At 41.3% G+C, this 25,595-nt stretch overlaps 1 protein-coding gene and 1 long non-coding RNA gene across 4 annotated transcripts in view; one reads left to right on the top strand and one right to left on the bottom strand.

Annotated features, from left to right (window-relative positions):
- The window catches only part of Septin2 (septin 2), a 28,813-nt gene extending 26,462 nt beyond the window's left edge, over positions 1-2,351 (bottom strand). The window contains exon 1 of one of the 2 annotated variants that reach the window (XM_053790158.2): positions 2,200-2,351. In XM_053790158.2, the coding sequence (XP_053646133.1) occupies positions 2,200-2,229 (30 nt within the window). In that variant the 5' untranslated portion in view covers positions 2,230-2,351. The remainder of the gene's footprint in view (positions 1-2,199) is intronic. The other variant, XM_070097601.1, reaches the window with a different exon arrangement.
- A 101-nt stretch (positions 2,352-2,452) lies between these two features.
- The window catches only part of LOC128698071 (uncharacterized), a 50,881-nt gene continuing 27,738 nt past the window's right edge, over positions 2,453-25,595 (top strand). The window contains exons 1-3 of one of the 2 annotated variants that reach the window (XR_011393625.1): positions 2,453-2,917; positions 13,275-13,514; positions 14,071-14,358. This is a non-coding gene — a long non-coding RNA (uncharacterized lncRNA). The remainder of the gene's footprint in view (positions 2,918-13,274; positions 13,515-14,070; positions 14,359-25,595) is intronic. The other variant, XR_011393624.1, reaches the window with a different exon arrangement.

Raw genomic sequence — 25,595 nt, 5'->3', positions numbered from 1 at the left:
CGCTGCAACATTCATTACCCATGCTTCACACCCATGTAAGAGCGTTGGTAAAACTATACTCTCATACATTCCCCTCTTTGCCTCCAAGGCAATACAGTACTGTATGTGAATCACATGTATGACAGAAAACATTTCAACTGAGCCACACTACTTAATGTTGCAAACCTATCCTGTAAGGAAAATCCCTGCAAGTGCAGAAAATTTAATTATGCAAAATTCCATAAAATACAGGTTTGTGAGACAGAATGTACATTCCCCAACAAAATTTTCAGGTCAACAGTACAGACAGTGGCTACATTCACAACATAAATTGAGACATGGAACACTGTAGTATCCCAGGAGTCACAGTGTTTTATATTTATAAGCTAGAATTAACTACAATGTATTCCATTACTATTTCATCCAAATACACATGCAAGTGTCCACATTTTCATTATAAAACAACAATCCTTGATCCATATACAGTATTGCAAGAAATTTATGGTGTGTATAGCACTGTAGTATCTTACCCTATACAAGCCACCCATGTGTTTGGTGGGGGACCAGTCCCTGGACCCATTATGATCCTCTGTAATTCTTTTACTACCACCCACAGGATGAGAGTGGCATTCATAGTAAAGTACCACTTACTTATTCTGAATGACAACAGTAGTATTGGCTAAATTTTTTTATTTAACCACATATACCGTAAGAAAATTGAAAAAAAAAAAGGCTTCAACATTTACAGCAACATAGTGACCTTGAATGGCTGCTGGTTCAACAGCTGTTTACACTAGAGCAACTAGCTGCCAGTTCAATGCCTTCAGCCTTCCCAAAACACAATATATATTCAGTGGCTCAATGACTAAAATAATAATTATATTATTAATTAATGTACATAATGGGTTTGGTATCCAGTCACCCTATCAAACCAATATATGAGGATTATTATTACAATCGTAGGGGAGTGCTACACCCGTAGGATTACACAGCACACATGGAGGGGGGATGGAAGGTATTCAGGCTCAATTCAGGGAACTGGAGCACAGATCCAATTCCCTAGATCAAAAGCCCCTCATCAGCATCAAGGAACCTCCCTTGAGGGGCAGTACATGAGGAAAATCTTAAAAAATACAGAATACAATAATGACGACCAGGGCAGAGAGACGTAGTATATACCTCGTAACTCATTTGGTTCACAACAGAAAGGACCTGGTCTCAATCCCAGGAAAAGTAAGATGGAAGAAAAGTCTAAAAACACATGCTGTGCCTGTCACTTAACAGTCAAGATGTCTAGGAGTTAGTTTGCTGTTGTTGGTAGCATCCTGTGGAAGGACCTAAGGGCTCCACAGGAAATATATCTATAATATACCTTTGATGAGTTCCGAGTTTTTCTACCCACATTTCCTGAAATGCTGAACATAATACTAGGTTTGAAAAATGTTACTTTGTATACCCTCCTCTATGTGCCACCTATGTCTGTAATGCTTTTATAAATAATTATTTGATTTACTTGGCATTCTTGGGCTATCCTGGTTATTAGTCCTCTGGGGGTTAATACCATCTTTTATATACAACCGAAGGTTGTATATAAAAGGCTCTGGTGGCCTGGTGGCTAACTCTCTCGCTTCACACGGCGAGGGCCTGGGTTCGATTCCCAGCCAGAGTAGAAACATTGGACGTGTTTCTTTCCACCTGTTGTCTATGTTCCCCATCAGTAAAATGGGTACCTGGGTGTTAGTGGACTGGTGTGGGTCGCATCCCGGGACACTGACCTAATTTGCCCGAAATACAGAGCACAACAAGGGAGTTTCTATATAGTAGTATGTCATTGTTGTCAGCTAGGACTGTATACCTTGTACATGTACTTGTAGTAAATAAAGATATTATTATTATTATTATTATTATTATAAGGTAGAACAGTTCTATAAAGAGTAACATGAACATACAAACTCGTGACCATATTACTTTTTGTATATTTCGGTTGTTCTTTATGAATGAGCCTGAAAATAATCCTAACCTAAATTTGGTCAGTTTCATCACATCCTGTATTGGGTCACACCCATTAGGTAGTTACACATTTCCTTACTTTATTCCAAAACCAATTCAATATTGTATGCAGCATTTATAAAATATAAGCCAAGATAGTCAATAATTGTCCTTAAATCGTCATAATAGGCCGATAAAATACTAAGATATTTAAAAAAAAAAAAAACTTACAGGAGGACGTTCAACAGCCACAGCCGCCATGTTTGTTGTCTAATGTTGATATCACAGTGTCCGATACCCTCACCTCTCTCTCTGGCTACCAACTTCCCCATCTCATGTTCATATTCAAATTATAATTATTATAATCATGGGGAGTGCTAAACCCGTAGGATTATAAAGCGCACGTGGGGGTGGAAGATATTCAGGCTCAATTCAGGGAACCGGAGAACAGATCCGGTTCCCTAGATCAAGAGCCCTTCACCAGCTTCAAGGAACCTCCCTTGACGGGTTCATATTCAAAGCTAAACTTTGTGTGCTAGAAACACACTACTGGCAGAGTTATCTTTATTTACAAACAGAGCTTCATGGGGAGTTTAATATAGCTCAGTTTAGAGAAAGATGTAGTCTATAAATAAAGTTTTACCCTGCACATAGTGTCTTAATTTCTGCCATATTTGTTAGTAACCTTGCTTCTCAAAAATTAACACTGCAGCTAACTTTATACAAATTTAATAACAACAAATTACTAATTTATAAGGACAAGTTGCCAATTAATATACAAAAAGATATCTGCACATCAAACTCGTGTAGAGAGAGGGTGTTCGAACACTGGCCACTTCAGCTATAACAGAGCTTTCTTTCATATTAAAGATTGTGAGGAACGTAACAAGATATGACAGAACTTGCGCTCCGTTACCTGAAACTCCATTGTTCTACTTTCACAGTGATGGTGCGCATACTATAACCTTTTCAACTATTTGTACTGTGTAATGTATATTTTTTTTTTTTAAATTTTGTTTGTGCATATACATTAACTAGGACCCCAATGGAAATAAGTCACTCTGACTTTTTTGGGTTATCCCAGGTTCTCTAGACATATGCTGCTGTGTATGATAATCTATGTAACTGTATTTGTGTATACCTGAATACACTTACCTGGAGGTCGTTCCGAGGGCCACCTCCCTGGAGGCCTAGTCTTTGACCAGGCCTCGTGGTCTATCAGGGCCTGATCAACCAGGCTGTTAATGCTGTTCACACGTAATCCAACGTATGAACCACATCCCGGCTGGTCAGGTACTAACTTCAGGTGCCTGTCCAGCTCCTTGAAGACAGCTAGAGGACTGTTGGAATAATGTCAAAGCACCTCCCCACTCAAAGCCTCACCCTGGGGTCAGCATCACTGAAGTACAATGGTGAGCTGCATCCCCTGTTAATAATTGTCCCCTTAAGGGAGGTTCTTTGACGCTGGTGAGGGGCTCTTGATCTAGGGAATTGGATCTGTGCTCCAGTTCCCTGAATTGAACCTGAATTCCTTCCATCTCTTCCTCCCCACATACGCTGTATAATCCTACGGGTTTAGCGCTCCCCATGATTATAATTGTGAAAGGTCATTACTATCCTACCATACTAAACTCATCTAGTCACTTGGTATTTTTTAAGATCATCTTGGTAAATTCCAAGTCATGAACAATACCTATAGCTCCTTAAAACTGAGTTTTTATTAAAATTTATTAAATAAAAAAATGAAGATTTATTGTACTATCATGCAAAAATTCTGGGTATTTGATCAAATGCTCTCCACCAGGGCCGTATTAAAAACCAAACGAATGCCAGAATAATTAAAGTTTCTCTGTAGACAGCGTCCACCTACTGAGGCTCGTAGTACTAAGTCGGGTTCTTACACAAAGTCATATAGGTTATTCTTATTCTTCATGGTACTCTGATCTAATATAAAACCTGAAAGATAAAATTATTGAGAGATACATCCTAAACCTGGGTCCAAAAGAGCATGTAGGCCAGGACGACTTACGATAACTGGATATGCGGAATGTTACAAATAAAGTAAATTGGCATCTGAAGTTAAATCTATATAATTGTTCAGAAGCAGTGTCCAGAATATCTTGCTGCGAATCTTGTCGAAGTTAGGAACCAAAACCAGAATGGTGCTTGGGAAACTGAACATAATTTTGTTGATGAGGCTCTAATCCACCGCGAGACCTGGTCATGGACCGGGCCGCAGGGGCGTTGACCCCCGAAACACCTTCCAGGTAAGTGGTCAGGGGTAAACATTGATATAATTGAGATATAACAGATGATCCGAACTTTTTAACTATGATATATTACTAAAGAATTTAGACAAAAACACTAACTTTGCCTACTGTAAACACGTCATTACCTCTGTAACTTGCTCAGCTATCAAAACTTTGGAGTCCAGTCCCTAGGCCAATTATGTACCTCTAATCTTTTGACTACCGCCCACAAGATGGGTATGGGGTGCATATTAAACATTTTTTTTTATATTTTATTTAAGAAACCTTACAAAAGTACAAATGATGCATAATTAGAGTACATGAATACAAAAAAAAACAATCTTTTACGCTACTAGTACCAGGTTACTCCTGGAAGTAACAAGTATTATAACAGCATCCTGTTATATCAAACAGTACACGCTAAAATAAGACTCACTAAGTATTAATCATTTATATGTACCGCCACGCAAAATGTGACCAAAGAAACACCAAAAGAAAATTTTACATGGGTTAAAATAAAAAGGAGTGTTTGTCATAACCTATTACAACAATAAACAACATACAATGCACAACATCACAAGGTTATTAAAGGTAAAGTTGTAACACATGACTAAAGCCATAACCACCTTTAACACACAATATATATACAACACAAATCATGTCAGTAAAGTAAAAGACCCATACTAAAGCTACCATAACAACTATAAAACAGACACAAAACCCGAACATACCCGCTATGACAGGGTACAGAGTATTGGCTAAAGTTGTGTTACATTATAGCCTAACCAATAGGAATTCTGAAGGAACGTATGATTCCTTATACACAATAACCATGGAAAAACAGTATTTTAATATTATTATTATGTTAAACCATCAAGTACAATCATTCTTGTGCTGAAAACAGAGCAACATACATGTAACATCCAATAATAAAATAAAATAAACCCCAATACAAGCTTTCACAACATTATAAAACTCAGCACATCAAAAGGGTTTAAATACCAAACCCTACACAGAAATTAAACCTCCCACATGTATATAAACCGAAACTCTTGTCCACAAAAATTTTAGGTATAAACCCCATAATAAACATGGTATAGACCCGAGACCTATCATACTCTTAAGAATTACCACACAGAACCTCCAGCGAACAATAAAAGTTAAACATAATACAAGACAAGTAGTAAGTATAAGGGCCGCTGTATCTTGCCGGTCCCAAATGTACCTCAGAAAAATTTGTTGAAACCAACTTACCATATCTGATTACTTAAACCCGAGATCCTAAGGGCTCGGTATCCTGGCTATCAAGGAAGATTTCTTGCACAGTGAACATAACCATTAGGTTTAGAAAAGTTAACCTTGTAAGCTACTCTTATATCTCACTGTGACAAACATTCCCGTGAAACAGAGCTTACCATCCATACCAAACTGCCACTACCTTCCTCTTAAACACCACAAAAAATCCAGCGTCAAACAAAAAACCCCACCCCCCTTTACATCCCCCCAGAAGGAGACCACCCCTTTGCCCATCCTCAGGTACCCTGATAAAGGGAACCCACAGTGAGGTTCCTATAACCTTCCGGGAAACTTTTTTCCCAGGACGCCCCATAAACCAGCATATTCCTACACTTTGTTCTATAGAATCTAGCCGCCAACGCTTTTATCCTCGTATCACCCCTTAGACTCAGCAATCAACATTTGCACCAATAACTCACTACAGTTGTGACCGGGTGTGGAAGTGTGAATTGCTCATTACTCTAAAATTTGTTCATGATTGCAGCCATGTATAAACGTAAGTAACCATTCTTACAGTTTGTTAGGTAAGACACATATGCAACAGTTAGGTATCTTTATTTTGAAACGTTTCGCCTACACAGTAGGCTTCTTCAGTCGAGTACAGAAAAGTTGATAGAAGCAGAAGATACTTGAAGACGATGTAATCAGTCCATCACCCTTAAAGTTTTGAGGTGGTCAGTCCCTCAGTCTGGAGAAGAGCATTGTTCCGTTGTCTGAAACAATATGAAGTTGAAGTGACAGAATCGGGCCTTATATAGTGCCAGGAGGTGAGACGTAGGTTGATTTGGGAGGGCAGGTCCTTCTCAAACCCAGCCGTTCTCACTAGTAGAGGTTGTCGAAGTAGATGGTCTGTACCAAGATACCCTTGTGTTGCAGTGTCTGACAGAATGAACATTAAAATGGTATAAAATACCGACAGATTGTTAGGTAAGACACATATGCAACAGTTAGGTATCTTTATTTTGAAACGTTTCGCCTACACAGTAGGCTTCTACAGTCGAGTACAGAAAAGTTGATAGAAGCAGAAGATACTTGAAGACGATGTAATCAGTCCATCACCCTTAAAGTTTTGAGGTGGTCAGTCCCTCAGTCTGGAGAAGAGCATTGTTCCGTTGTCTGAAACAATATGAAGTTGAAGTGACAGAATCGGGCCTTATATAGTGCCAGGAGGTGAGACGTAGGTTGATTTGGGAGGGCAGGTCCTTCTCAAACCCAGCCGTTCTCACTAGTAGAGGTTGTCGAAGTAGATGGTCTGTACCAAGATACCCTTGTGTTGCAGTGTCTGACAGAATGAACATTAAAATGGTATAAAATACCGACAGATTGTTAGGTAAGACACATATGCAACAGTTAGGTATCTTTATTTTGAAACGTTTAGCCTACACAGTAGGCTTCTTCAGTCGAGTACAGAAAAGTTGATAGAAGCAGGAGATACTTGAAGACGATGTAATCAGTCCATCACCCTTAAAGTTTTGAGGTGGTCAGTCCCTCAGTCTGGAGAAGAGCATTGTTCCGTTGTCTGAAACAATATGAAGTTGAAGTGACAGAATCGGGCCTTATATAGTGCCAGGAGGTGAGACGTAGGTTGATTTGGGAGGGCAGGTCCTTCTCAAACCCAGCCGTTCTCACTAGTAGAGGTTGTCGAAGTAGATGGTCTGTACCAAGATACCCTTGTGTTGCAGTGTCTGACAGAATGAACATTAAAATGGTATAAAATACCGACAGATTGTTAGGTAAGACACATATGCAACAGTTAGGTATCTTTATTTTGAAACGTTTCGCCTACACAGTAGGCTTCTTCAGTCGAGTACAGAAAAGTTGATAGAAGCAGAAGATACTTGAAGACGATGTAATCAGTCCATCACCCTTAAAGTTTTGAGGTGGTCAGTCCCTCAGTCTGGAGAAGAGCATTGTTCCGTTGTCTGAAACAATATGAAGTTGAAGTGACAGAATCGGGCCTTATATAGTGCCAGGAGGTGAGACGTAGGTTGATTTGGGAGGGCAGGTCCTTCTCAAACCCAGCCGTTCTCACTAGTAGAGGTTGTCGAAGTAGATGGTCTGTACCAAGATACCCTTGTGTTGCAGTGTCTGACAGAATGAACATTAAAATGGTATAAAATACCGACAGATTGTTAGGTAAGACACATATGCAACAGTTAGGTATCTTTATTTTGAAACGTTTCGCCTACACAGTAGGCTTCTAGAAGCCTACTGTGTAGGCGAAACGTTTCAAAATAAAGATACCTAACTGTTGCATATGTGTCTTACCTAACAATCTGTCGGTATTTTATACCATTTTAATGTTCATTCTGTCAGACACTGCAACACAAGGGTATCTTGGTACAGACCATCTACTTCGACAACCTCTACTAGTGAGAACGGCTGGGTTTGAGAAGGACCTGCCCTCCCAAATCAACCTACGTCTCACCTCCTGGCACTATATAAGGCCCGATTCTGTCACTTCAACTTCATATTGTTTCAGACAACGGAACAATGCTCTTCTCCAGACTGAGGGACTGACCACCTCAAAACTTTAAGGGTGATGGACTGATTACATCGTCTTCAAGTATCTTCTGCTTCTATCAACTTTTCTGTACTCGACTGAAGAAGCCTACTGTGTAGGCGAAACGTTTCAAAATAAAGATACCTAACTGTTGCATATGTGTCTTACCTAACAATCTGTCGGTATTTTATACCATTTTAATGTTCATTCTGTCAGACACTGCAACACAAGGGTATCTTGGTACAGACCATCTACTTCGACAACCTCTACTAGTGAGAACGGCTGGGTTTGAGAAGGACCTGCCCTCCCAAATCAACCTACGTCTCACCTCCTGGCACTATATAAGGCCCGATTCTGTCACTTCAACTTCATATTGTTTCAGACAACGGAACAATGCTCTTCTCCAGACTGAGGGACTGACCACCTCAAAACTTTAAGGGTGATGGACTGATTACATCGTCTTCAAGTATCTTCTGCTTCTATCAACTTTTCTGTACTCGACTGAAGAAGCCTACTGTGTAGGCGAAACGTTTCAAAATAAAGATACCTAACTGTTGCATATGTGTCTTACCTAACAATCTGTCGGTATTTTATACCATTTTAATGTTCATTCTTACAGTATTCATTACCTTTGTAACTTGTGAGTTCATTACCTTTGTAACTTGTGAGTTCATTACCTTGTACCTAGTTCAGCCATCAAAACTTTGGAGCCCGGTCCCTGGACCCATTGTGTACCTCTGTAATCTGTAAATACCTTTGTAACTTGTCATGATTGTGACTAGACCTACCTGGAGTTCATTACCTTTGTAAATTGTGAGTTCATTACCTTTGTAAATTGTGAATTCATTACCTCTGTAACTTGCTCAGCTATCAAAACTTTGAGGCCCAGTCCCTGGACCCATTATGTACCTGGAGTTTACCTGGAGAGAGTTCCGGGGGTCAACGCCCCCGCGGCCCGGTCTGAGACCAGGCCTCCTGGTGGATCAGAGCCTGATCAACCAGGCTGTTGCTGCTGGCTGCACGCAAACCAACATACGAGCCACAGCCCGGCTGATCCGGAACTGACTTTAGGTGCTTGTCCAGTGCCAGCTTGAAGACTGCCAGGGGTCTGTTGGTAATCCCCCTTATGTGTGCTGGGAGGCAGTTGAACAGTCTCGGGCCCCTGACACTTATTGTATGGTCTCTTAACGTGCTAGTGACACCCCTGCTTTTCATTGGGGGGATGGTGCATTGTCTGCCAAGTCTTTTGCTTTCGTAGTGGGTGATTTTCGTGTGCAAGTTCGGTACTAGTCCCTCTAGGATTTTCCAGGTGTATATAATCATGTATCTCTCCCTCCTGCGTTCCAGGGAATACAGGTTTAGGAACCTCAAGCGCTCCCAATAATTGAGGTGTTTTATCTCCGTTATGCGCGCCGTGAAAGTTCTCTGTACATTTTCTAGGTCGGCAATTTCACCTGCCTTGAAAGGTGCTGTTAGTGTGCAGCAATATTCCAGCCTAGATAGAACAAGTGACCTGAAGAGTGTCATCATGGGCTTGGCCTCCCTAGTTTTGAAGGTTCTCATTATCCATCCTGTCATTTTTCTAGCAGATGCGATTGATACAATGTTATGGTCCTCTGTAATCTTTTGACTACCGCCCACAGGATGGGTATGGGGTGCATAATAAACATATTAAACTCAAACTCACCCCTTAATTCCCTCATTCCCCATGAGATATCCAGACAATCTATTATGACATACATTATAGCCCGTCCCACGTCCCTAGGCACTCCCCTTACATCTAATAGTAAAGCCCTTAAAAGCGGCAAACGTCCCCCCCCCCAACAATCTGATAACCCCACCCATCCATGATCTCACCCCTTCCAAGGAGGGACAAAAAAAAGACCACATGAAATGCCATTTCAACATCATCACAAAACTGACAAAAAGCCTCTTCCACCAACCCCATACGTCTTAACACCTCCTTGGAGGCCAGAATCCCCATGATGAAATGGTACACTAATTCTCTTACCCTAGCTGGTATCCTAAGCTTACTAAAATCCTTCCATATAACCCCCCAATCATACGTTGGATACACGGCTACCCCTTGCAAAATTCCCTGACCTCCCACTACTCTCACCAACCTTTTCAGTTTGATGTTACCCACCTGTTGCACTGTCAATAAAAATCTTAACATATCTTCACAAATCCGCAGGTCCTTACCACTCCACCATTTACGTGCCTCCTCCATAACTCTTCCTACATTAGCTCCCCTCACACCCCCTTCCCTAATATACCTCCGCTTGATATATATAGCCATTACTCTCAGTCCTAAAGGCAACAAACCTAAACCCCCTCTTTGAACATCCCTCATAACTACCTCTTTACTTAACCATGCCCTCCCAAATCCCCACACAAACTTTAGCACCCTCCTCTGCATTTCCACAATGTCCTGTACTTCTAAGGAAAAAACCTCTGCCACCCCCATACCTTGCTATAGACAAGTGAATTTACCACCACTACCCTCTGATGTAAAGTTAGGTCCCTCGCATTTAAACCTCCCAGTCTACCTAATGCTTTACCCGTGACAGATTCCGAATTTACCCTTCTGCAGGCCTGCATCCCCTCCATATACCATATTCCACATACCCTGATTCTATCAACCACTGTTCATCCTAACCCCAACCCCAAGCCCCCCCCCCTATCTAATTACCCACCTCTAGTAACCTTGATTTCACCGTATTAACTCGCATCCCGGTATTCATACCAAACATCTGAATCACTCTACCCACACTCCTTAGCTCCTCCTTACCCCTTAGCAAAACAGTAGTATCATCCACATACCCAACGATGCCCCCTTTGCACCCCCCTCCATCTCCTGTTCGTCCATCACCCGCTCAACAGACTCATAGAAATGATTCTGCACACACGCAAAAAGCAGCTGCGATAGCGGGCAACCCTGCCTTAAACCTCTCTCCGTTGGTACACTTTCACCCAACCTCCCATTGACCTGTACCCTCACCGCCTCAGCATACAGGGTGTTTATCCACCTCACTACCCCCTCCCGAAACCTCAACCTCTCTAAGCAAACCCCTAAGAAATCTCTGTCCACGCAATCATATGCATTCTCCCAATCTAAACCTCTAGAAAATCCCTAATAAAACCATGTCTATCCCTCATCCTTCTTCGCAGAATACCCAACTGCCCCCTATGTAACACTAAACACAACACTTTCCTCATTCTGTTGCCTAAAATCTTAGCAAAAATCTTGTAATCCGAGCACATTAACGTAATCGCATGGTAATCATTCAAAACTCGGCATTCCTTTTTGGGCACTAAAACCGTGACACCCGTTCTTTGCGATTATCCCATCCTCCCACTAGCTAACATACAATTCAAAACCCCCACCAGACAATGCCGTACACTCCCCCAATGACACCTATAAAAATAGTTGGGTATGCCATCTATCCCAGGGGTTTTACCCTGGCACAGCCCAAAAACTGCCTCCTCCACCTCCTCTAAACTAATACTACTCTCGAGTCTGTCACTGTCCTGCTCACTTATAACCCTATTAAACCCCTCATCCCCAAAACGTCCCTCACCCACTCCCCCGCCAACCCTCCTCCATTTCTCCCTAAACCAGAAACCGGCATACAAACTAATATGTTCCGTGGTGGAGAGGCCTTGACCCTCCTCAAATCCACCCCCCCCCTCCCTGTTCCTGCCACTATATACCAAGGTGGTTTTCGTCTGCCTTTCCTTAAACTTCCTGAGTACAAATCCCGACGGTCTATCCCCCCTTGCGTTCGCGCCTGAACTTCTTTATTTTTCGTTCGATTTCTTTCATTTTTTTGGTACATAAAGAAGCACCTTTCCATTGTAATGTGACCAAGTTTACTAATAATCATACATATTGAACTGTATTTTCGTAATGGGACTTGGAGAAGCTGTTTTGGCATTATCTACGCATAAAACAATGCTAAATTGTATTTCTGATGGTTAAGTTTACTGTAATTTATCATTTCTTCATTCTTAAAAAAAATAAAGTTTGTATGGTTTTGACATTCAGCCAAATATCTGACTTTTGCCCTCACAAAAATAAAAAACAAATTATAACTCAAAATGCTAACCACCAGCTTGTAAAACAGTCTTTCCTTTATGTTCTCTGTGAATTTCATTGCATTCCTGCTATTATTAACGAAAATACAGACTTATATGTGAATAACCTACTTCCTAGATAATCCACGAAACAGCCGGACCACCGATTTTTTTTTCGAGAAAATAGCATTTTTTCTCAGCATTACGAGTGTATATCATAGTTACCCATGTCCGTTTTCTTTATTATAAGGACCCTGAGGTGAAAGGAGAATGGAAGCCATCCCTGACTATGTGAATCTTATATTCCTGAGGGAACGCTCTAGGAATATGCCATATATTATTCATTCTGGAGTATTTACCATATTTCTTTGTTATTTATATTGTTTATGTCATATTAGATCAATTGTGATAGATAAATAAGCCGTAGAAGCTATAATAGCGTTATATTGAAGCATATTCCCCGGCCATCACGAGACTGAAATTTTCCATGACGTCAGCAAGATGTTGCCAGGAGGTTCCTGATTGGCTGTAAGTCTACGTGTAAGTCCCACCCACTGTATTATGATGCTAAATCGTCAGTTATTATCTTAAGATAAGATAAGATTTCGATCGGATTTTTAACCCCGGAGGGTTAGCCACCCAGGATAACCCAAGAAAGTCAGTGCGTCATCGAGGACTGTCTAACTTATTTCCATTGGGTCCTTAACCTTGTCCCCCAGGATGCGACCCACACCAGTCGACTAACACCCAGGTACCTATTTTCTGCTAGGTGAACAGGACAACAGGTGTAAAGAAACGTGTCGAAATGTTTCCACCCGCCGGGAATCGAACCCGGGCCCTCCGTGTGTGAAGCGGGAGCTTTAGCCACCAGGCCACCGGAAAAAAAAACGGAAAAAAAATGAAAATTGACGACAGGTGAGCAGACCTGCCGCGGGTGGTGACGTCACCCTAGGTGTTTTAAATGACCATAATTCCTTGTAGGAATGTCTTTTTTTTTTCTTCTTATTCGCCGAATACCCCGCCCGGGTCTTTTCCAAGTTCGCGCTGAGGGGGAGAATTCCTTATAACTCAAATAAGGGATTAAAGTACACTACGAATATATACATTCATTTTTAATTAGGCAAATGTTGCTCTGAATCCTTGGATCAAGAGCCACTGCTAAACAAAACGAAAATTGCTAGGTTGGCGGGAAGCAGCAGCCAATTAAAGCCACGATTTAACCTATGACGTCACAGACTCGACGGCCAAGACCCAGTAGCCAATCAAGAGTTGTGACGTCACTGTTGAGGATGTATACATCATGGTTGATCAGCCAATGAAAGTGCTCAGAGGCTCCTACGTCACAGTCTGGTGGTGCATAAGTCCCCGTAAACTTGCGCCTCAGTCATGCGCGGGAGAATATGAGGGTGCTCGCTCCTTTGGTAAGCATTTTTCTTTTATATCGCCCAAATTATTGGTTGTTTTCATTAACTAATGCTTTTGCATGGTCATAAACAGTATATATACCTTAAAGTAATTGTGCAATTATTGATTTTTGTTCCAATAAATTTGTTGAAACTAAGTTCAGAAGCTAACTTTATATGGTAAGTGCTATATTATATGGTCACTTATGTAACTTGCACTTGTCACCATTTATTACGTCACTACCACTTATAAGTGCTGGTTTATGATGGGTTGAAACATTAACAAGAGGTCGTTTAGTGTAAATTGTCACCACCACTTGTGAGATGTAACTTGTCACTTTACCACATACAAGAGGAAAGTTTAACTTATGTCACTAGTAAGTGGTAAGTTGTCACTATCACTTAAGTGGTTTAGAGTAACGCCCCTGTAACACTTCTTATAGTGGCGCAGTAATGTGCGCCGATAAATTAGCGCCAGTGTTTACAATACATGCTAGGACCATTAAGATATTAATCATATAAAATATTTCCTTATTCTAGGCTATTTCTACATTAATATATTTATTTTTATTAGGAGAGATTGCTCCAAATCCTTGGATCAAGAGCCCATCACCTGCCAGGTGTATGCATGTCACCGCTCTGGCCACAGCCAATGAAAACGAGAGTTACTAAGTTGGCGGAAAACAGAAGCCAATTACAGCCTAGATTTAACCTATGCAGCCAATCAGCAGTCGTGACGTCACTTGACGAGCCAATCAAAGCGCACAGAGACTACTACGTCACAGTGGTGGTGCGGAGCCCGCACAAGTAAACTTGCCTCAAGTCATGCGCGGGAGATGACGTGAGGGCGCGCGCTCCTCAGGTAAGAATTTTTCCCATATTTCTCCTAAATTACTTGTCATTTACATTGTTTTTACATGGTAATATAAAGTGTGTGTATATCTGAAATAGTAATACTGCAAAATATGGTAAGTAACTTTTAATGTCACCACTTAAGTGGTTGTAAATTGTCATGTACCACTTATATAAGTTGTCACTAGCACTAAATGGTAAATTGTCTACAAATTGTAAGTGGTGGGTAGTAACGTATGTCGTTTTACCACTTTATCGTTTATGGTTGTAACTTGCCACTTCACTAATGTCACTTATAAGTGGTCGTTTATGGTCTTGTAATTTGTCACCACCAATTAAGTGGTAATTTAGTATGGCATCACAATACCACTTGCATGTGGTCAATTATAATTGTACCTTTTACACTTTATCACTTAGGTAAGTGGTCGTTAGTTTATATATTCTGGAAGTGGCCTTTAATATCACCTTGACGGGCAGGATCTTGATCCAAGGAATCTGAACCACTATTTCCAGTAGTGACTTCCATTCCCCAGGCACTGTATGGACCCTCCTACGGGTTTAGCGCTTTACCGTAAATGCCACGGCACAGCATGTGCGCTCAGTTGGCGCCATTAACTCGCGTTCTTGGCGCCAATGTGTGAAATCCGCTCTAGGAAGCGCAAAGCCACATCACTCAGCCCCCTAAATGATTAATGAGTTTCAAAACTTAACCACGCGTGGGTCAAGTGTATATATACACTTGAAATGTTTATATATATACATGTATATATACTCGGTGTATGTACATTGAGATTCAGAATATATATATAAAATATTTTCACATTTCTGGAGTATTTCTACATATAATTGCTTTTATTGGGGGGGTGCTCCAAATCCTTGGATCAAGATCTCATCAAAATGTCCTGGACACAGCCAAATACAAAGTTGGCGGGAAGCAGCAGCCAATTAGTCTAGAGGTAACCTATGACGTCACGGGTTCGAGCGCCAAGACCCAGCAGCCAGTCAGTAATCGTGACGTCACTTGGCCAAATATACGTCACTGTCGATCAGCCAATCACTTCAGCGGCTCTTACGTGACTGGTGGTGGTGCGGGAGCCCGCGAAAACTGGCGCCTCAGTCATGCACGGGAGAAAGTGGCGGGGGGGGGGGGGTCGCACTCTGGTAATAATTTTATTTCTTCAAAATTACTGGTCGTTTACATTAATAATGCTTTTACATGGTTATATAAAGTAAATATATCTGAAGTAATAATTTTGTAAAATATGGTAACTTAAGTCTACGTAAGTGGTTGTCAATTGTCACGTACCACTTACATAAGTGGTTGTAACTTGCCACTTTACCTCTAATAATTGGTATGTCACTACCAGTTATAAGTAATTGGTTGTATCTTTGTCATTACCACTAATTGGTAATTGTTAAGTTGTAATTTGTCATTTTTACCCCTAACAAGTGATCGTTCATGATCGGTTGTAACTTGTCACTCCCCTCAAGGAAGGTTCCTTGATGTTGGTGAGGGGCTCTTGATTTAGGGAATTGGATCTGTGCTCCAGTTCCCCGAATTAAGCCTGAATGCCTTCCACATCCCCCCCCAGGCGCTGTATAATCCTCCGGGTTTAGCGCTTCCCCCTTGATTATAATAATAATAATAATGTAACTTGTCACTTTACCATTCACTACCACTTAAGTGATCGTTTATTTTAAATTTTCTGGACCATGGCCACGGTGGGAGGATCTTGATCCAATGAATCTGAGCCACCATTCCCAGTAATGAATATATTCCATTCCCCAGGCTATGGGGGATAATTCCACTTCCCAGGGGCTATGGGGGATATTCTATTCCTCGGGATATATTCCATTCCCCAGGGGCTATGGGGGATATATTCTTGCCCAGGCTCTACGGGGGATATATTCCATTCCTCGGGCTCTGCGGGGGATATATTCCATTCCCCAGGGGTTGTGGGGATTGATGTAAACTTGAAATGTGTGTGTATATAGCATATCAATGTGTATATATATACTTGTTCTCTGTATGTGTGCATTGAGAGATTCAGTATACAAAATATTTTCTCACTTATTCTGGGATATTTCTACATTATAAATGTTTTATTTGGTATTTATTAGGGTAAGGTTGCTCCAAATCCTTGGATCAAGAGTCCATCACCAGCACTCAAAAAGCAAATTGCTAAGTTGGCGGGAAGCAACAGCCAATTACAGCGTAGATTTAGCCTGACGTTATTACTTATCCATTTACCAATTGTCTACCACTTATGTTATTTTACCACTTTTACGACCTTAGAATTTGTCACTACCACTTATATCACTACTATAAATTTTAATTGAAATTATTATTCGCTGAAGCATTAATTTATTATCCATTGTTTTATATATGGACTGTTGCCATGGATACGTGAATATGGTGGATGCCTTGTTAAATTATTCTAGTAAACTAAGATTTAAATGTCATAGTATATGTAGATTTTTTTTGTAATTACTGATTTTAATGTTTATTTTAAACTGATTTAAAGTTGATATTATATTTATTTGCAGTTGCCATGTTTTAAGTTGATGCAAGTTAAATTTATTCATTTTCCAAAAGTTTTTTTTTTTTTTCGGGGGGGGGGGGGGTTGACCCTTTGAGATCCTAACGGTGTATGACCCTTGTAGGTTTAGCGCTTCTTTATGGCTATATTACCCTTGTAGGTTTAGCGCTTCTTTATGGTTATAATGTATGACCCTTGTAGGTTTAGCGCTTTATGGTTATGTATGACCCGTTGGGTTTAGTTATTAGTTATGATTATAATTTTTAAAAATTGATTTAGGAACTTCTTAGTAATTTTGAGATGATTTAAAGCTGAACACCTGTTCAATATTACTCGACTTCGGTTAATATTTTAGGTAGGTAGTAGGTTGGTAGACAGCAACCACCCAGGGAAGTACTACCGTCCTGCCAGATGACTGTGAAACAGAAACCTGTAACTGTTTTGCATGATGGTAGGATTGCTGGTTTCTTTTTCTGTCGCATAAACACGCTAGATAACAGGGATATCTTGCTACTCCTACTTACACTTTGGTCACATTTCACAGACACGCACATGCATGTATATATACATACATCTAGGTTTTTCTCCTTTTTCTAAATAGCTCTTGTTCTTCTTTATTTCTTCTATTGTCCATGGGGAAGTGGAAAAGAATCTTTCCTCCGTAAGCCATGCGTGTCGTATGAGGCGACTAAAATGCCGGGAGCAGTGGGCTAGTAACCCCTTCTCCTGTAGACATTTACTAAAAAAGAGAAGAAGAAAAACTTTATAAAACTGGGATGCTTGAATGTGCGTGGATGTAGTGCGGATGACAAGAAATAGATGATTGCTGATGTTATGAATGAAAAGAAGTTGGATGTCCTGGCCCTAAGCGAAACAAAGCTGAAGGGGGTAGGGGAGTTTTGGTGGGGGGAAATAAATGGGATTAAATCTGGAGTATCTGAGAGGGTTAGAGCAAAGGAAGGGGTAGCAGTAATGTTGAAGGATCAGTTATGGAAGGAGAAAAGAGAATATGAATGTGTAAATTCAAGAATTATGTGGATTAAAGTAAAGGTTGGATGCGAAAAGTGGGTCATAATAAGCGTATATGCACCTGGAGAAGAGAGGAATGTAGAGGAGAGAGAGAGATTTTGGGAGATGTTAAGTGAATGTATAGGAGCCTTTGAACCAAGTGAGTAATTGTGGTAGGGGATCTGAATGCTAAAGTAGGAGAAACTTTTAGAGAGGGTGTGGTAGGTAAGTTTGGGGTGCCAGGTGTAAATGATAATGGGAGCCCTTTGATTGAACTTTGTATAGAAAGGGGTTTAGTTATAGGTAATACATATTTTAAGAAAAGGGGGATAAATAAGTATACAAGATATGATGTAGGGCGAAATGACAGTAGTTTGTTGGATTATGTATTAGTAGATAAAAGACTGTTGAGTAGACTTCAGGATGTACATGTTTATAGAGGGGCCACAGATATATCAGATCACTTTCTAGTTGTAGCTACACTGAGAGTAAAAGGTAGATGGGATACAAGGAGAATAGAAGCATCAGGGAAGAGAGAGGTGAAGGTTTATAAACTAAAAGAGGAGGCAGTTAGGGTAAGATATAAACAGCTATTGGAGGATAGATGGGCAAATGAGAGCAGAGGCAATGGGGTCGAAGAGGTATGGGGTAGGTTTAAAAATGTAGTGTTAGTGTTCAGAAATTTGTGGTTACAGGAAAGTGGGTGCGGGAGGGAAGAGGAGCGATTGGTGGAATGATGATGTAAAGAGAGTAGTAAGGGAGAAAAAGTTAGCATATGAGAAGTTTTTACAAAGTAGAAGTGATGCAAGGAGGGAAGAGTATATGGAGAAAAAGAGAGAGGTTAAGAGAGTGGTGAAGCAATGTAAAAAGAGAGCAAATGAGAGAGTGGGTGAGATGTTATCAACAAATTTTGTTGAAAGTAAGAAAAAGTTTTGGAGTGAGATTAACAAGTTAAGGAAGCCTAGAGAACAAATGGATTTGTCAGTTAAAAATAGGAGAGGAGAGTTATTAAATGGAGAGTTAGAGGTATTGGGAAGATGGAGGGAATATTTTGAGGAATTGTTAAATGTTGATGAAGATAGGGAAGCTGTGATTTCATGTATAGGGCAAGGAGGAATAACATCTTGTAGGAGTGAGGAAGAGCCAGTTGTGAGTGTGGGGGAAGTTCGTGAGGCAGTAGGTAGAATGAAAGGGGGTAAGGCAGCCGGGATTGAAGGGATAAAGATAGAAATGTTAAAAGCAGGTGGGGATATAGTTTTGGAGTGGTTGGTGCAATTGTTTAATAAATGTATGGAAGAGGGTAAGGTACCTAGGGATTGGCAGAGAGCGTGCATAGTTCCTTTGTATAAAGGCAAAGGGGACAAAAGAGAGTGCAAAAATTATAGGGGGATAAGTCTGTTGAGTATACCTGGTAAAGTGTATGGTAGTTATTATTGAAAGAATTAAGAGTAAGACAGAGAATAGGATAGCAGATGAACAAGGAGGCTTTAGGAAAGGTAGGGGGTGTGTGGACCAGGTGTTTACAGTGAAACATGTAAGGGAACAGTATTTAGATAAGGTTAAAGAGGTCTTTGTGGCATTTATGGATTTGGAAAAGGCGTATGACAGGGTGGATAGGGGGGCAATGTGGCAGATGTTGCAGGTGTATGGTGTAAGAGGTAGGTTACTGAAAGCAGTGAAGAGTTTTTATGAGGATAGTGAGGTTCAAGTTAGAGTATGTAGGAAAGAGGGAAATTATTTCCCAGTAAAAGTAGGCCTTAGACAAGGATGTGTGATGTCACCATGGTTGTTTAATATATTTATAGATGGAGTTGTAAGAGAAGTAAATGCGAGGGTCTTGGCAAGAGGCGTGGAGTTAAAAGATAAAGAATCACACATTAAGTGGGAGTTGTCACAGTTGCTCTTTGCTGATGACACTGTGCTCTTGGGAGATTCTGAAGAGAAGTTGCAGAGATTGGTGGATGAATTTGGTAGGGTGTGCAAAAGAAGAAAATTAAAAGTGAATACAGGAAAGAGTAAGGTTATGAGGATAACAAAAAGATTAGGTGATGAAAGATTGGATATCAGATTGGAGGGAGAGAGTATGGAGGAGGTAAATGTATTCAGATATTTGAGAGTGGACTTGTCAGTGGATGAGTCTATGAAAGATGAGGTGAATCATAGAATTGATGAGGGGAAAAGGGTGAGTGGTGCACTTAGGAGTCTGTGGAGACAAAGAACTTTGTCCTTGGAGGCAAAGAGGGGAATGTATGAGAGTATAGTTTTACCAACACTCTTATATGGGTGTGAAGCATGGGTGATGAATGTTGCAGCGAGGAGAAGGCTGGAGGCAGTGGAGAATGTCATGTCTGAGGGCAATGTATGATGTGAATATAATGCAGAGAATTCGTAGTTTGGAAGTTAGGAGGAGGTGCGGGATTACCAAAACTGTTGTCCAGAGGGCTGAGGAAGGGTTGTTGAGGTGATTCGGACATGTAGAGAGAATGGAGCGAAACAGTGACTTCAAGAGCGTATCAGTCTGTAGTGGAAGGAAGGCGGGGTAGGGGTCGGCCTAGGAAAGGTTGGAGGGAGGGGGTAAAGGAGGTTTTGTATGCGAGGGGCTTGGACTTCCAACAGGCATGCGTGCTTGTTTGATAGGAGTGAATGGAGACAAATGGTTTTTAATACTTGACGTGCTGTTGGAGTGTGAGCAAAGTAACATTTATGAAGGGGTTCAGGGAAACCGGCAGGCCGGACTCGAGTCCTGGAGATGGGAAGTACAGTGCCTGCACTCTGAAGGAGGGGTGTTAATGTTGCAGTTTAAAAACTGTAGTGTAAAGCACCCTTCTGGCAAGACAGTGATGGAGTGAATGATGGTGAAAGTTTTTCTTTTTCGGGCCACCCTGCCTTGGTGGGAATCGGCCAGTGTGATAATAATAATAAAAAAAAAGTATTCTTGACAGGTGGTGCATAGGTTACATGCAGCCTTAATGACCATGTAGTAAAAAGGCTTTAAACCCAATACCCTAGTGGGTTTAGTGCTTTTTGATTATTAAACCCAGCAAATCATGACGTTTGTGAAGTAGATAGGCTTTAAGCCCAATAAATTATGACCTTTGTGTAGTAGATAGGCTTTAAACCCAGTAAATCATGACCTTCATGAAGTAGATAGGTTTTAAGCCCAATGAAGCAATTATGACTTGTGTAGTAGATAGGCTTTAAACCCAATAAATCATGACCTTCGTGTAGTAGATAGGCTTTAAGCCCAATAAATCGATCATGACTTGTGTAGTAGATAGGCTTTAAGCCCAATAAATTATGACCTTTGTGTAGTAGATAGGCTTTAAACTCAGTAAACTATGACCTTCATGAAGTAGATAGGTTTTAAACCCAATGAAGCAATTATGACTTGCGTAGTAGATAGGCTTCAAACCCAATAAATCCATCATAACCGTGTAATAAGCTTTTAACTCGAAAAATCACTCATGACCTTTGTGTAGTAGATAGGCTTTAAACCCAATAAATCCATCATAACCGTGTAATAAGCTTTTAACTCGGGAAATCACCCATGACCTTCGTGTAGTAGATAGGCTTTAAACCCAATAAATCATGACCTTCGTGTAGTAGATAGGCTTTAAGCCCAATAAATCCATCATAACCATGTAATAAGCTTTTAACTCGGAAAATCACTCATGACCTTTGTGTAGTAGATAGGCTTTAAACCCAATAAATCCATCATAACCGTGTAATAAGCTTTTAACTCGGGAAATCACTCATGACCTTCGTGTAGTAGATACCTGGAGTTTACCTGGAGAGAGTTCCGGGAGTCAACGCCCCCGCGGCCCAGTCTGTGACCAGGCCTCCTGGTGGATCAGAGCCTGATCAACCAGGCTGTTGCTGCTGGCTGCACGCAAACCAACGTACGAGCCACAGCCCGGCTGATCCGGAACTGACTTTAGGTGCTTGTCCAGTGCCAGCTTGAAGACTGCCAGGGGTCTGTTGGTAATCCCCCTTATGTGTGCTGGGAGGCAGTTGAACAGTCTCGGGCCCCTGACACTTATTGTATGATCTATTAACGTGCTAGTGACACCCCTGCTTTTCATTGGGGGGATGGTGCATCGTCTGCCAAGTCTTTTGCTTTCGTAGTGAGTGATTTTCGTGTGCAAGTTCGGTACTAGTCCCTCCCAATAAATTATGACCTGTGAGCTGCAGAAAACAATATGAAGTTCAACGATGAGAAATTTCAATTACTCAGATATGGTAAACACGAGGAAATTAAATCTTCATCAGAGTACAAAACAAATTCTGGCCACAAAATAGAGCGAAACACCAACGTCAAAGACCTGGGAGTGATCATGTCGGAGGATCTCACCTTCAAGGACCATAACATTGTATCAAATCGCATCTGCTAGAAAAATGACAGGATGGATAATGAGAACCTTCAAAACTAGGGAGGCCAAGCCCATGATGACACTCTTCAGGTCACTTGTTCTATCTAGGCTGGAATATTGCTGCACACTAACAGCACCTTTCAAGGCAGGTAAAATTTCTGACCTAGAAAATGTACAGAGAACCTTCACGGCGCGCATAACTGAGATAAAACACCTCAATTACTGGGAGCGCTTGAGGTTTCTAAAACTGTATTCCCTGGAATGCAGGCAGGAGAGATACATGATTATATACACCTGGAAAATCCTAGAGGGACTAGTACCGAACTTGCACACGAAAATCACTCACTACGAAAGCAAAAGACTTGGCAGACAATGCAACATCCCCCCAATGAAAAGCAGGGGTGTCACTAGCACGTTAAGAGACCATACAATAAGTGTCAGGGGCCTGAGACTGTTCAACTGCCTCCCAGCATACATAAGGGGGATTACCAACAGACCCCTGGCAGTCTTCAAGCTGGCACTGGACAAGCACCTAAAGTCGGTTCCTGACCAGCCGGGCTGTGGCTCGTACGTTGCTTTGCATGCAGCCAGCAGCAACAGCCTGGTTGATCAGGCTCTGATCCACCAGGAGGCCTGGTCACAGACCGGGCCGCGGGGGCGTTGACCCCTGGAACTCTCTCCAGGTAAACTCCAGTAGATAGGCTTTAAACCCAATAAATCAATCATGACCTTTGTGTAATAAGCTTTTAACTCGGTAAATCACTAATGACCTTTGTGTAGTAGTAGGCTTTAAACCCAATAAATCATGACTTGATTAGTAGATAGGCTTTAAACCCAATAAATTATTAATGACCTTTGTGTAGTAGGTTTTAAACCCAATAAATAAATCATGACCTTTGTGTAGTAGATGGGCTTTAAACCCAATAAATAAGTTATAACCTTTGTGTAGTAGAAAGGCTTTAAACCTAACAAATCATGCCCTTTGTGTAGTAGATAGGCTTTAAACCCAATAAATAAATTATAACCATTTTATAGTAGATAGGCTTTAAACCCAATAAATCATGACCATGTAGTAGATAAGCTTTAAACTCAATCCAGCAATGGTGTTTGCAGTACATTCCATTAAAATATAAAATTGTTATACAGTGGACCCCGACTTGCAATATTAATCAGTTCCAGAGAGCACATTGTAAGATGAAATTATTGTAAGTCGAATTAATTCTCCCCATAAGAAATAAAGGAAATCAAATTAATTAATTCAAGACCCCCAAAAGTATGAAAAAAAATTTTTACCACATGAATTATACATTTTCCTAAACACAAAGAAGGATACATGCACAATATATATTGTGCTTGTACTAGTGTACTAAATGAAGAGTAAATGACACCTTTATCGATAAAGTAGTGATGACTGTCCTGGGAGTGCCTTTTTCTCCTGAGTAATGTAGGTCCTGTTTGGCATTTTCTTCCAGAACAGGCCTTATCACACTGTGTATGCCACTACGATTCTTAAATCTCTCAAACCAACCTTTGCTGGCCTTAAATTCGCCAAAATGAGCACTAGTTCCAGGCATTTTTTCCTGTTCACCTGGGTGTTTACCTGGAGAGAGTTCCGGGGGTCAACGCCCCCAGCGGCCCAGTCTGTGACCAGGCCTCCTGGTGGATCAGAGCCTGATCAACCAGGCTGTTACTGCTGGCTGCACGTAAACCAACGTATGAGCCACAGCCCGGCTGGTCAGGAGCCGACTTTAGGTGCTTGTCCAGTGCCAGCTTGAAGACTGCCAGGGGTCTGTTGGTAATCCCCCTTACGTATGCTGGGAGGCAGTTGAACAGTCTCAGGCCCCTGACACTTATTGTATGGTCTCTTAACGTACTAGTGACACCCCTGCTTTTCATTGGGGGGATGTTGCATCATCTGCCAAGTCTTTTGCTTTCGTAGTGAGTGATTTTCGTGTGCAAGTTTGATCCTCCGACATGATCACTCCCAGGTCTTTGACGTTAGTGTTTCGCTCTATTTTGTGGCGAGAATTTGTTTTGTACTCTGATGAAGATTTAATTTCTTCGTGTTTACCATATCTGAGTAATTGAAATTTCTCATCATTGAACTTCATATTATTTTCTGCAGCCCACTGAAAGATTTGGTTGATGTCCGCCTGGAGCCTTGCAGTGTCTGCAATGGAAGACACTGTCATGCAGATTCGGGTGTCATCTGCAAAGGAAGACATGGTGCTGTGGCTGACATCCTTGTCTATGTCAGATATGAGGATGAGGAACAAGATGGGAGCGAGTACTGTGCCTTGTGGAACAGAGCTTTTCACCGTAGCTGCCTCGGACTTTACTCTGTTGACTACTACTCTGTGTTCTGTTAGTGAGGAAATTATAGATCCATCGACTGACTTTTCCTTTTATTCCTTTAGCACGCATTTTGTGCACTATTACGCCATGGTCACACTTGTCGAAGGCTTTTGCAAAGTCTGTATATACAGTGGACCCCCGGTTAACGATATTTTTTCACTCCAGAAGTATGTTCAGGTGCCAATACTGACCGAATTTGTTCCCATAAGGAATATTGTGAAGTAGATTAGTCCATTTCAGACCCCCAAACATACACGTACAAACGCACTTACATAAATACACTTACATAATTGGTCGCATTCGGAGGTGATCGTTATGCGGGGGTCCACTGTACTACATCTGCATTCTTTTTGTCTTCTAGTGCATCTAGGACCTTGTCGTAGTGATCCAATAGTTGAGACAGACAGGAGCGACCTGTTCTAAACCCATGTTGCCCTGGGTTGTGTAACTGATGGGTTTCTAGATAGGTGGTGATCTTGCTTCTTAGGACCCTTTCAAAGATTTTTATGATATGGGATGTTAGTGCTATCGGTCTGTAGTTCTTTGCTGTTGCTTTACTGCCCCCTTTGTGGAGTGGGGCTATGTCTGTTGTTTTTAGTAACTGTGGGACGACCCCCGTGTCCATGCTCCCTCTCCATAGGATGGTAAAGGCTCGTGATAGGGGCTTCTTGCAGTTCTTGATGAACACGGAGTTCCATGAGTCTGGCCCTGGGGCAGAGTGCATGGGCATGTCATTTATCGCCTGTTCGAAGTCATTTGGCGTCAGGATAACATAAGATACGCTTGTGTTAACCAAATTCTGTGGCTCTCTCATAAAAAATTAATTTTGATCTTCGACTCTGTCTAGTTAGCGGCTTGCTAAATCTGAGTCATATTGGGATTCGAGTAGCTCACTCATTTCCTTGCTGTCATCTGTGTAGGACCCATCTTGTTTAAGTAGGGGCCCAATACTGGACGTTGTCTACTTTGATTTG

The sequence above is a fragment of the Cherax quadricarinatus genome, chromosome 58 (genome assembly GCF_038502225.1).
Source record: "Cherax quadricarinatus isolate ZL_2023a chromosome 58, ASM3850222v1, whole genome shotgun sequence".
In the NCBI taxonomy this organism is placed as follows: domain Eukaryota; kingdom Metazoa; phylum Arthropoda; class Malacostraca; order Decapoda; family Parastacidae; genus Cherax; species Cherax quadricarinatus.
The sequence above is the reverse complement of the archived record's forward strand: the minus strand, read 5'-3'. Positions and strand labels throughout refer to the sequence as shown.